This window comes from Ostrinia furnacalis, unplaced genomic scaffold (genome assembly GCF_004193835.3).
Source record: "Ostrinia furnacalis isolate ACB-3 unplaced genomic scaffold, ASM419383v2 OfSCF3507, whole genome shotgun sequence".
Taxonomy (NCBI): Eukaryota; Metazoa; Arthropoda; class Insecta; order Lepidoptera; family Crambidae; genus Ostrinia; species Ostrinia furnacalis.
In genome coordinates, this window is record NW_021133746.1 from 10,669 (window position 1) to 23,467 (window position 12,799).

The following is a 12,799-nucleotide window of genomic DNA, read 5'->3' on the forward strand; positions in this document are numbered from 1 at the left end:
CACGTTAATTAGGATGTCGTCCTGCAAATAATAATTCCGGTGGCTCATTTTGTATGCGGGCTTGAGCTCAGCGAAAAATGTCATCCGGATTTTTTAGACAACACAATTACAAGAGTATTTACTTAATGTCAGGGTAGATGGATAAAAACATGTCGGTGGCCGGTTTAATTTTGTATAGTACAGGTGGGATTTGCTCTAGTTAAATATGTATGGCGGTCGTTACTGTGTATTGTGTAATTTCAGTTATAATAGGCCATTCTTTTTTGTATAGAAATAGATTTTTTTCTGCTGAAAAACGGTTATTCTTGGCTAGTAAGAAACACAATAAGAAAAGTGATCTATGTTGTTTAAACTTGCTAGATGCTAGGAGATAAAATACTTATTTTAATTAACAACCAACGAATAATGGAGACTGTCGCCGGTGACACATCTTTTAACCGAAGGCAGACATAAAACTTTATTTCATTAATGCTTGCTGTTAGCAAATACTCGTACATATGGAAAATGTGATACTTTTCAGGTACCTATATTAATTTTCATAATTATGTAACTAGCTGTCCCGACAGACGTCCTAGGACTGTCTTAAGAAAAGTTATTTTGGTCATTTTCTTTAATTTTCTCAATATTTCTCTTGAAATTTGAAGTAATTTTACGTTTTGACATATTTTCTAAACATAAATGATGAACTCTTCCAAAAGTCATGGGCATAATAGAAGAATACTCATAAATATGGATGAATTTTTCTCCCCACGCTTCCGATATTCAGAACTTCTCCAATTAAACATCATAGCAAAATTCACCTTAAAGTTTTCCATCCAAGAACCCTTGAGACCTGCAGTCTGATCGGTCTTCAGTCCCAAATGACAATCTTACTTTTATATTTACTTGAGTGTCTGGAAACGGGGGACTGTTGAAGTGAATGAATTTCTTATTTGCGGGATAGTTCTTCCTGAATATTTTTCGATTTTGATAGCAGATACCTAAACGGTCGAATGATTTTTTACTTAACAACTCTCTTTTGGTGCATAAAGATATTTGTTTGGATTTTTCTATTATATTCAAATATGATAGATTCATTCCCTAAGTGATTTCATTCAAAATTTAAGGTCCAATGGTAATTCTGTTGAGCTGTGTCACTGTGAACTAATAAAGCTTCATATTTTTAGACGGCGTTGATGATGACCACTTATTTCCAAAAGATTCATTGTTTATTTACTAAATACTAATCAAAGGACCAAAATTATGTGATAAATGGTCATAGCCATTATGTATAAACATGTCTGATATAAAAAATAAACTAAGGTGTATAGAACTTTTTTACCTGCCTAGTCTACCTTTTTATTTGGGGCAGATGTGACCGTCCCCAGCGACCATTATCTAGAAAGACAGGTACATTTTTTTAAAGGTTTTGTCGACGCGTACAATATCCACTATTTGTGACCTGTCTGTAATATAATTGACAACCGCCCCAAAAATGGTCGCTAAAACACATTTTCGTCATAGCAATCGCCTCGGAACCTTAACGAAATCCGTTTATTATGTTCCGTGGCAATATTTTGCTCGTACACGACGTGTATTAACGAGTTCGTGTAACGCCCCGCCGAGTAAACAGATTGGTTATGTACTAAGAGCTAACTCTGCGATGCATAGGATAGAGAGGCAGGGTAAGACCATCCAGACTTTAATTATAAATTCTAGAACTATGCCTGACCATCTCAAGATTCAAACACCTTGAAAACATAGAGAGATTGGAGAACTCAGCGATGCACAGAAAATAGAGGCAGGATAAAAATCATCCGAATGTATTATAAATGCTAAGATAAGAAAGTCTGCATATCTGATTTTCACACCTGATCCAACACAAAACCAATTTTGATGACATAGAGAAAGACTGGATAAGGAAATAAGTAGTCTTATGAAACTTGAAGGGGGGTTACCTACACCATATCGAATTACAAATGATCGAAAATCAAAATATCGAACACGTTTCATCGAACGATCAAAATATCGAACGATCAAAATATCGAATGCTCAAAATATCGAACGTTCAGAATATCGAATTTACAAATCATTGAACGATCAAAATATCGAATGATTATAATATCGATCGTTCGATGAAACGTGTTCGATATTTTGATTTTCGATCATTTGTAATTCCATATGGTGTAGGTAACCCCTTGAAGGGTACGCGGGGGATATAGGACTACTTTTGGTGAGAAATAAAGAGATTTGTTTGGGGGACGCGCACGCAATCCTGCTGTAAAATCGCATTTATTAGATGCTATAGTTACTTTAATGTGTCCTTGGCCGTTTTTAATGGGACTTGGACCTTCTGCATCTCACTATTTTGTAACCATGAATTTACGCAAAAAGGGTAAAAAACTTAAGTAGTTTCACGGCTTTGCAACTCGCAAGTGTCATTTGAGGTGGTTTATGTGGCTCTACCTACAGCCAAAGTTTAATATTACGGTAATGACTGTAGTCACTACACTACTAGTGATTTTAGTAAACTCTTACAAGATTTCGCTCTTAAGACTTAGGTAACTAGGTACTGATAATACTTAGAGAGTTTCAGTTTAGTGACTTTGTTTTTTCTTATTTGTGACTAACATGACATGAACTTAAGAAATCTTAAAACCCAAGGGACCTTAAAGAAATGCTGACAGGTATTTATAGATATTACTATTATCGAGTCACATCACCAAAACCTTATGAACGGAATCATCATTAAGTGCGTACTCTTATTTAAATAGTTGAAAACAGAAAGATGCAAACATGCTTCACTTTATTTTTTGGGCACTAAGCTTGTTAACCCCTCATCAACACAGTATTATTTTATGTCCCAAAATGCACATAACCACATAAGATAACACGCCGTTTGTTTTCACTTGATGTGCCGACTGACGTCCCGTCGACGCTAAAAATCACCTATTAGTAAACAAGTAGAGTACTTAGGCAGTCTATACATATAACCTGTATGTCTGGTAAAGGGGTTGAAGCCTCACCTCGCGGATAGACCCCAAAACAAAAACGTAATCGCTTAATACAGCACACGCAATCCATCACGGGCCGCATGAATAATGCGAAAAATGCTAAGCCTTGATAGAAGTGGACACAGTAGGCCCACTTCGAATGTGAATTGATCTACTCAACAGTAGTTAGCACGGGATTGTTCCTACCTCTCGTTCCCACCGCTGCAACTCTTATGTAGCTAGGATCTACAGCTTGACCGCCAATGAAAACCCAACCAGTGAAGGTCAAGGTCCCGGGGGAAAGTTAAAGCAGTATTTAGCAGCGATCGATTTAGGAAATTTTACTAAAGAATGAAGTCTGTTAACATTAACAATAAATTACTGTATTCTTACTTAAAGGTAAATTATTATTACGAGTAAATTGAGTAAACCTAGATCCTAGATTTTTTGATTCAAAGCATCTGAAAAACTGTTAACATCTGCTCAGGAAAGTAGGTAGGTAGGTAGGTTTACCGATGTTTGACTCACTATAATATTACGGCCATTATTGACTAAATCGGGACTATTCCCACCTCTCGTTCCCACCACTGCAACTCCTGTGTAGCCAGGATCTACAGCTTGACCGCCACAAAAACCCAACCAATGAAGGTCAAGTTTGTCCCGGGGGAAATTTAAACTGTCATTGGACCCGCAACGAAATTAATCAGAAGAACATAGGAGGAGTTCGAAATTAAGTTTCGACTTCCCTCCATTATTGACTAAATGTGGCTTCTCTTCTCTCCTGTCTCCAGAGCTAAGCACTGGCTGGAGTTTTATGCAAAATCTCCTCCATCGAACATCTCGTCAGTGTCGGTTGAATGGGTAGGTACTTTGCGTCATCATCATCTCAGCCATAGGACGTCCACTGCTGAACATAGGCCTCCCCCAATGCTTTCCATGTTACCCGGTTGGTAGCGGCCTGCGTCTAGCGCTTTCCTGCTACCTTTATGATGTCGTCTGCCCACCTTGTGGGTGGACGTCCCACGCTGCGTTTTCCGGTACGCGGCCTCCACTCCAGAACCTTGCTGCCCCATCGGCCGTCAGTTCTGCGTACTATGTGCCCTGCCCATTGTCACTTACTTTACTTGCGGTACTTTGCGTATTGGTATTTTTTACACTTGTCTTAATTATCTGTTCTAATGTCTGCCACCGTTTCATGCTTGTCCTATAGATGTCAATGAGCCTACTGCAGGAATGTAAATTTCGTCGCGACACAAGTAGCAGATTACCATGTCAAAAGAATTTACGGCCGCGCCACTGTTTACACGTTTTGCGCCCAAAACCGACGAACTTTATTATCACGGAATCCATACTTGACTGCTTGTAAGGCTGGATGTAGACAAACGTGAAACTAGTCGAAAAAACATGTATGTATCCATTCTGCAACAATGATCCTGATGACACGATTATCATTCAAGTACGGAATCCTTATTTCTATTCAGGCAATAATGTGATTCGAGGCTGTAATTACTTATTTTGGAACAAAAACCACATTTTACCACACTGAAATCTGGAAATCGGGGTTAGTAGTAGTTTCGCACGAACGTGCGAAACGTCCCCTTCAATAATAACATTTTTTTAGTTGGCATTTTGCCCGGATGTATTAAAATCGCGTGCGAATCGACTTCTTCGAGAATTAGTAGTATGAGATTACTAGTTCTCGAAGGAGTCAATTCACACGCAATTTTAAAACATCCGGGCAAAACGCCTACAAAAAAAAATATTGAAAGGGAGGGGACGTTTCGCAAACTACTACTAACCCGGAAATCGAACCTGCATCAAATCTGCAGGGCTACTGTCACCGTCGCTCATGCTAGCACCTCGCTTTGCGTGAAAGGGATGGCAACACTCGAAACTTCAGATAACGTTTTTCGTAGTAAGTAACCTCTCTGTTCGAATCGAGAGATTTCGGCATTCTGACCGCTGAATCTTGGACACGTTACTTCTGTCTGTAGATGGTAACCTACGTTAATTAACTAACGTAGGTACTCTTACATTATAAGAACTAGGTATTTGAAAATGGCAAGGGAATTTATACATTAGGCACTCTGGTTTAATATAAACTTAACTATTCAGATATCAGTGATAACAATCAGTCTAAATGATAGGCTATGCACAAAGCTGGATTGGAGTCATCAATCTGCAGCCTGCATAATGGATGGTCAGTAAGTAATTGGGCCTATTGATCCTCGGAGTGCTGGCGTAATTTATTAAACAATATTGTTATTGGGAGTGTTTGACCGATATTGATTAAACTCAGTTGTCGCATGGAGGATTATGATCTCAAATCTACTTAGGCAGATTGTGTTGTTATAGGTTAATAGGTACATGTAAATGTGTGGGATTAGTTCAGTTTTGCAGGTTTTAATCTAAGGTTAGTTTGACTAAAATGTTGTGTGTTATTCCATAGAATTAGGCTTCAGAACACCTTAACAACTACTTGCATGCCTACCTACCGAACCGAATAATTAGATAAGTATCTAACCTACTTTACTAACATTTTGGGCATGGTAAATGCCTTTTCTACCTTCCTTCTTATAAACCTTATCTAACTATTTTTGTATTTTGCTGTCAAAAACAAAAAAGTGATCGCCACTCATGTACACCGGGTCTAAGTCAAAAATAGTCCGCTCACGGTGTCTACTTTTGTCTAGGTAGACTCAAGTTGGGCTAAAGAGCCGACTCTTTCATCTTACATCGCTTGACATTTCACTTGTGACGTATTTTGTAGCGGATTTCAAAGGATTTGGCGCTAGAAATAAGTTCTCTGCTGACATTTTAAGTACAAAGTTTCGAGTCGTTAAAAGTTTTGAAGTTGGAGCTGAAGGTGATTTGGAGTGAATTACTTCAGATTACGCGATGTAGATGATTTTAATCCTTATTTAAAAGCCTTCATCATCAATCATCTGGCAGGTTAATAAAGTAATTTATTGGCCCACTGTGGTTCCGGGTTTGATTCCCGTGGAGAATAACTCTGCGACCGTCTGCTCACTTTCCACGCCAGATTCTTTAGTAAGTACGCACCTAACTACTTCAAAAGTATCTGGTGTCTCGTCGTTAATTTGTTTAAAAAACTAGAATTTGCACGAAACAATAAATTGCAATTTTCATACTTCTCAAAATAACGGTTGGTTTGCCTTTCATATCTGCTATATTGAGGGGCGTAAATTGGTTGAATTTGTAACAATATCACAATATCAGGCGACTTGTACTTTACACCCTTGGCTGAACTTTTATATCGCCGTCAGTCCCCATCCCCTTTCTGCTCTTTATTTCTATGAAAATACGGTTCAAAAGTGCCTCCTTTCTGATTCCCTCGAACAATTTGACCGAAAATACCTCCCACGTTTTACTATCTAGTCAATTACGTACAGCCTCAACAAATAGTAACGCAAATTAAAACCACAGTTTTACGACGTTTTCGGGTCGTCCCCTTGTCCCTTTGTCCAGCGAAATTCAACAGTATCCTGAAGGGACAGAGACCAAAATGGTTTAGATGGGCACAGCTGAAATACAGTTACAAAATATCTTTTTATCCCGCACATTCATATTGGCAGGTTTGCTAAACATAAACTGGGCTCCACGGATCAATAGCAGAACTCATTTTGTTTTATTCCAACACTCTAGGGCGTACCCTTTCAATGGCTGTTTACTTAGATTGTAAATATACAGGATCAAATTTGCACCAAGAAATGTCAGTAGGTAGGTACACTCTCTAGACAGGAGGTAGGATTCTGTAACACTATTTAAATAATGATAGGAAAATTTAGGAAATTAATTATTGTGATAATAATCATCCCGTTGGACTCTTTTACACTTGTGATTTTGAGTCCTATCTGGATTCTAAGGACATTAAAAACTGTGGGTTGGTAACATTTCATAGCCGATTGGTCTGCTATTAATCTAGCATCTGGAAGGTGTCTAAATATGGCACCTGAATAACCGGATCATTCCCACCTCTCATTCCACCGCTGCAACTCTTGTGTTCTTGTGTAGCCAGGATCTACAGCTTGACTGACAGTTCGTCCCGGAGGCACCTGAATTACTTACGTTATAATTCGTTCGAGTAACAAGTTTACCGGTCCTGCGCCGCTCGCATCCAGGAACCTCCCGCGACCCTCACCAGATCGTCGGTCCACCTAGTGGGAGCGGATGCGAGCGGCGCAGGACCGGTCTTTGTGAAAATCCTTGGGGGAGGCCTTTGTCCAACAGTGGACGTCTTTCGGCTGAAACGAACGAACGAACAAAAGTTTACAACCGCGGCGTTTGCGTGCAAAAAATAGCCCCGTATATTCCACCAGCATTCAGTTCGAGGAAGAAGCGGGCACGGGGCAATTAGAGTGGGAACAAATAGTGCTACAGAGTGGATTTGGTAGTGCCTTCGCCTACCGAAGTGGTTTAATAGACCAATGTTTATGTATGTGTTTCTTGAAATAGAAAATTCCATCGAAAAACTAAAATAAGGTAAGTATCAACCTAAGTTACACCTGACTTATTTTTTTATTTTATTTTATTTATTAATCGTTATAACTTTTCTGTACAGGGAATCTCATTTTGGATGAGAAATATAGGTACTTACAGAAAACGCATAATCAAGTACCCGTACGTAGTTAAGGTAAGTAACTTTCCGTAAACTGTTTACGGAAAGTTTTCCGATGCGGTTCAAATACGGCGCGAAAAGTTACCTAACTACTTTTAGTGAAGGATGTAAGATTTAAAAAAATCACTCTTGTCACTAAATTATTATAATAAGGTAAGTATCAACCTAAGTACCTGACTTATTTTTTTATTTTATTTTATTTATTAATCGTTATAACTTTTCTGTACAGGGAATCTCATTTTGGATGAGAAATATAGGTACTTACAGAAAACGCATAATCAAGTACCCGTACGTAGTTATGGTAAGTTTACGGAAAGTTTTCCGATGCGGTTCAAATACGGCGCGAAAAGTTGCCTACTTTTAGTGAAGGATGTACCTAAGATTTAAAAAAATCACTCTTGTCACTAAATTATTATGTAATGTAAAAAAGTACCTACTTTTCTACAAAATAATAATATTATGTAAGTAAGTTACCGAGGTTTATAAATTATATTTTTGTGAAAAGATTTTTTCCCTTTTATAATTTTTTGAATGAATGCATATTATAACTGGATTTATAAGTTCTATTTTATTATGTAGGTAAGTAAGTTATAGGTCATACTTACTTTGCACATTTAACCTAACTAAACAAGATTAATTTGTTAAAATCTTAATTACATTAATTAATTTTCATGACCAGAATTTATTAATTTGTAACCTTAAAAATTTTAATTGTAAGTTTGTTATAAATAACTTGAAAAAATTGAATTGCTTATGGCGGGAATCAAACCCACGATTTTTTATTGAAGTAAAAAGTTTTACTTCACGGTCAAATTATTTTTTTTTGAGAAAACGTATTTGGCAAGAAACGGAACAAGTTATGAGAATGATTTGTCAGTTTACTCAGTTTGGTTAAAAGCATGTTCTCTTTGTTAGGCGTTCTTCATTTTGATTGGTCAAAAATCAAATTGAATAATGCATGTAATCATTTTCACGCAATATCCACTCACGAAATAATGTAACTAACTTTTCCAAAAAAAAACGCGATAGATAGATGATAATCATATTTTAATAAATCTTCGTAAAGAAATAAAACGCATTTCTAGGTCATCAAAAATATTTATTAGTGTTGCAAGTGGCACCCTTATTGCGTCAAACGGAACAAATGACGCGCGTCTTCGTGCGCAATGAAAACGTGCTGATGAATTTCTAAGTTTGCTTGTCATCGCGGCCGACAGAAAATCGTAAACCAATATTTTAATGTTATTTACACTATAATAAGTGCAATTACTGTTTATTTGCTGAATACCTATTTTTACAGTTTTATAATAACTCAAGACCATGAGTTCAATCGGTACAGGAGTGAGTATTATCTTAAAATTAAGCATCTTAGGTTAGGACTATTTACTGGCCATTTTAACATTAATTTACCTTCCAAATACCTTTGTTACTCCCGTAAACGCATTTTTTGTATTATTTTCTGAATAGATTGTACATTACAGGTTTCCTACATAGATTTCTGTGTTAAAATTCAGTTATTTCAATCAACAAAGTCATCTTTTTTTGTCCTAAACCTACAGTTTTTTATGATTTCAGTATGATCTTTCGGCTTCACAATTCTCGCCGGACGGTCGTGTGTTCCAAGTGGAATATGCCGCGAAAGCTGTAGAAAATTCCGGCACAGTCATTGGGCTGAGAGGGAAAGATGGAGTTGTGTTTGGGGTTGAAAAGCTGGTGACATCAAAGTTGTATGAACCTGGTGCTAACAAGAGGATCTTTCATGTAGACGAACATGTTGGAATGGTGAGTATATCTTTTATAACTACTTGATGAAGCTATAGCTTTAATTTGGTTTCATAATAATATTTTTGTACTACTATGCTTGATGTATCCAGAGTGTTTTGAAATCCTCTGTGGTAAGGTAGGTGATATGAAACTTAACAATGCTTTTGAGTACTTACCAACTTGACTTTGAAACTAAATTCATAGAAAAATGGTATATTAATTTTCATTTCATATACAATTCTTTTATTTACCTGTTTAAGCTAAACAATTTGCAAACTTTTAGCACACACATACTATCATTAATATTTTAAACACTATTTACGTAGACCAACAATAACTTCTTACTGCAATTTCCAGGCCGTAGCAGGTCTCATATCAGATGCGAGACAGATCGTAGAAACAGCCCGTACAGAAGCATCCAACTACAGATCACAGTATGGCATCCAGGTGCCTCTGAAGTACCTTAACGAGCGTGTCTCCATGTACATGCACGCATACACCCTGTACAGTGCTGTCCGTCCTTACGGTTGCTCCGTCGTGATGGGCACGTGGACGGATTACGAAGGACCACAGATGTACATGTTGGATCCTAGTGGAGTGTCATTTGTAAGTACTTATATTTACTGTAACTAAATGAATAAAGCTCAACTGAAAAAAATATGTAGTAATGCATGTTGAAAACGTCTTGCTGGCGTTTGACCGTCTCAAAACACCCTCCCGTGCCATTCCCTTAACTCAAGCACTGAGTTAAGTGCCTATATGATGGCTACTACTTCTTTTGAATAAACATTTATCATGCTAGGTGTGTCAGCAAAATTTTCAGCTAAGGGTAACTTTCTTACTTCTTTCTTACTGATATTGATGTTGTGTAAAGGCTAAAGTGTAATATCATAATAATGTCATGAAAAAAGAAGGCATCACTCCTAATTTATAGTAAATTTTTCCAATCATCTCACATTAGATGCTGAAGTATACTTCAGTACCAATTTGAAAGTTATCTGTTAATTGATGTGCATGAATTTGCAGTTACATTTTGAAGGACGGTATTTTTTCAAGGCAAAAAGAAAAGAAGTCTAGATAAATGTTATTTACAATAACATTATATTTTGTTTATTCCAGTCTTACTTCGGCTGTGCTGTAGGCAAAGCGAAGCAGGCTGCTAAGACTGAAATTGAGAAGCTGAAGCTAGCCGATTTGACTGTCAAAGATCTTGTTAAGGAAGCTGCCCGGATGTAAGTAGCATTTTTTTTTTTCTTTTTTTATCCAAAACGAGGAAGCTCTGGGCCTGAATCTCACCAAGTAAGTTTGCTCTAACAACAAGCTATTTGGAAATTTTAAACACTGATAGCAATAAAATTTTCAAGGAAAGAGTGAACAATTACAAAGCAGATTATGTTTATGTACCATCCACTGCATCTCACTTACAATCAGGTGCGATTGCAGTCAAATACCTGCCATGCCTTGCATTCTGTATAAAAAAAAATTGGCTATATTGAAAATAAATAAAGCTGCGAAAGCTTTGCATTCATTATTTAACTTGTCTGTGTTTGCAAACTGGAATTCCAAATAAGTTTTTTTATATTTTTATCATCATCAATTTATTTAAATAACATTGCATTGGTGCATAAAAATAATAGTTATTAGATTGTTGTAATTTTGCTGAATCAGATTACATTGAAATGTAAAATGCTATTTTTTATTAATTTGCTCTTTATACAAAAGCGCCATCTACGGTTATTGGGCGTACTAGTAGCAGTGTTCAGTAGATAGCCCAAGGCTTTCACGCATTTCCCCGCCGCGCTACTAGATGGCAGTGCTTGAATCAAAGTTGGAACCACATGCACTTCTTCCATTTATTTTTATTTAAAAAAATTTGAAGCTTATTTTAATGTTAATGTAGGTTAATTAATTAATCTGTGTGGTCTTGAATAGTTTGTAAAGGCGCAAGTACACTGCGGAAAATTGTCCAAGTCGAAGCGTTAGCTCGCACACTGAAGTATGGGCGACACACTGGCAGAGGAAGGACCGAGATGGTGTTCACACTATTACGTCATGACCAATTTTCCGCATAGTGTACTTGCGCCATAAATAAATTTTGGAGTTATAATAATATCTTGCTTCGTTTCGTTCGTTTCGTTTCAGCCAAATGACGTCCACTGCTGGACAAAGGCCTCCCCCAAGGTTTTCCATAATGAACGGATCTCCTCATCAAGACAAAAGTCTTCGAGCAGTGTGTGTTGCCAGTGTTGATATATAGATCTGAAACGTAGTCGCTTACTATGGGCCTCATAAGAAGGCTCAAGGTCACCGCAAAGTGTACTTGCGCCTTAAATAAATTTTGGAGTTTAATTTTTTTGCGTATTGGTGTCAATTATTTTTCTAATTCGATTTTTGTTTAATTTCAGCATCTACCTAGTCCACGACGAGCTCAAAGACAAACAATTCGAGTTAGAACTGTCCTGGGTGAGCCAGGCCACCAAAGGCAAGCATGAGATGGTCCCTCGCGAGGTGGCTTCGGAAGCCGAGAACCAGGCCAAGCAGGCGTTGGCCGACATCGAGGATTCCGACGAGGGCGAGATGTGAATGAGTTAGTTAATAAATTTTTATTAATAAACCATGACGTTTTTGTTTAGGTTATTTTTAGCCATATACGGAGAGCTTGAAGCACTTACTATCGACAGCTTCAAGCGACTGCATTGCAAACTACGAAAGCAGTTGTGACTGCTAATACTGTAGTTAGTGTCTGTGCAGTCGCAGTATGAATAACTACACCGAACCGTCCCACCCGTGACACTGATCGGGGGGCGATAATTTAATCATTCGATATTTGATCGCTCGATGAAACGTGTTCGATATTTTTATTTTCGATAATTTGTAATTCGATATGGTGGAGGTAACCCGTTTCGGCGCCACCGTCAATACCGGATAGCTGGTTCCGGATTTTCGCCACGTTGGAATTGGAAACTATATTTTAGTTGAAAGATGGTGGTACCCTCCTATCAATGTGTTTGGTGGAATAGTTCAGTGTAGTTCATCTAATTTTTTATTTTATTTGACTGATTTGTTATCATTTTACTTGACAATTGTACACAATATTGACATTTTTAATTGATATTATTTGCACGATTGTACCTATAACTTGTTGGCGCGTTGGATTTTCTGTAAGCCTTCAAGCAGCCTTCTAGAATAAATAAATAAATAAATCTATAACTGCTTTAAGCTGTCCGTGTGTGGCAGGCCTTAGCGTTACTGTTCACTTTATAAACGCGTATTCGTCATTTTATGTTTAGTCTCTTAAAACACTGTCGATGGCAGCGACGTCCGTCGACAGTGTTTCATAGTTTTTTTATATGCTAGCATAATATGACGAATATGCGTCTATGACGCGATGCTACGTGGACAGTAGTTTTTACCTGGGATGGGC

The 12,799-nt window shown here is 37.5% G+C and overlaps 1 protein-coding gene across 1 annotated transcript; it reads left to right on the top strand.

Moving 5' to 3' along the window:
• The first annotated feature begins 8,785 nt into the window (after window positions 1–8,785).
• Prosalpha7 (proteasome alpha7 subunit) lies at window positions 8,786–11,990 on the top strand. The gene is made up of 5 exons (XM_028311614.1): window positions 8,786–8,952; window positions 9,187–9,393; window positions 9,733–9,981; window positions 10,495–10,607; window positions 11,781–11,990. The coding sequence occupies exons 1-5, from the start codon at window positions 8,932–8,934 to the stop codon at window positions 11,956–11,958; spliced, it is 768 nt and encodes a 255-aa protein (XP_028167415.1). The 5' UTR covers window positions 8,786–8,931; the 3' UTR covers window positions 11,959–11,990.
• The last annotated feature ends 809 nt before the right edge of the window (window positions 11,991–12,799 follow it).

Coding starts and splice junctions, on each gene's coding strand:
- Prosalpha7 (XM_028311614.1), top strand. CDS start 8,932: ATGAGTTCAATCGGTACAGGA. Junction 8,953..9,186: donor TGAGTTCAATCGGTACAGGA/GTGAGTATTATC, acceptor TTATGATTTCAG/TATGATCTTTCGGCTTCACA. Junction 9,982..10,494: donor ATCCTAGTGGAGTGTCATTT/GTAAGTACTTAT, acceptor TGTTTATTCCAG/TCTTACTTCGGCTGTGCTGT.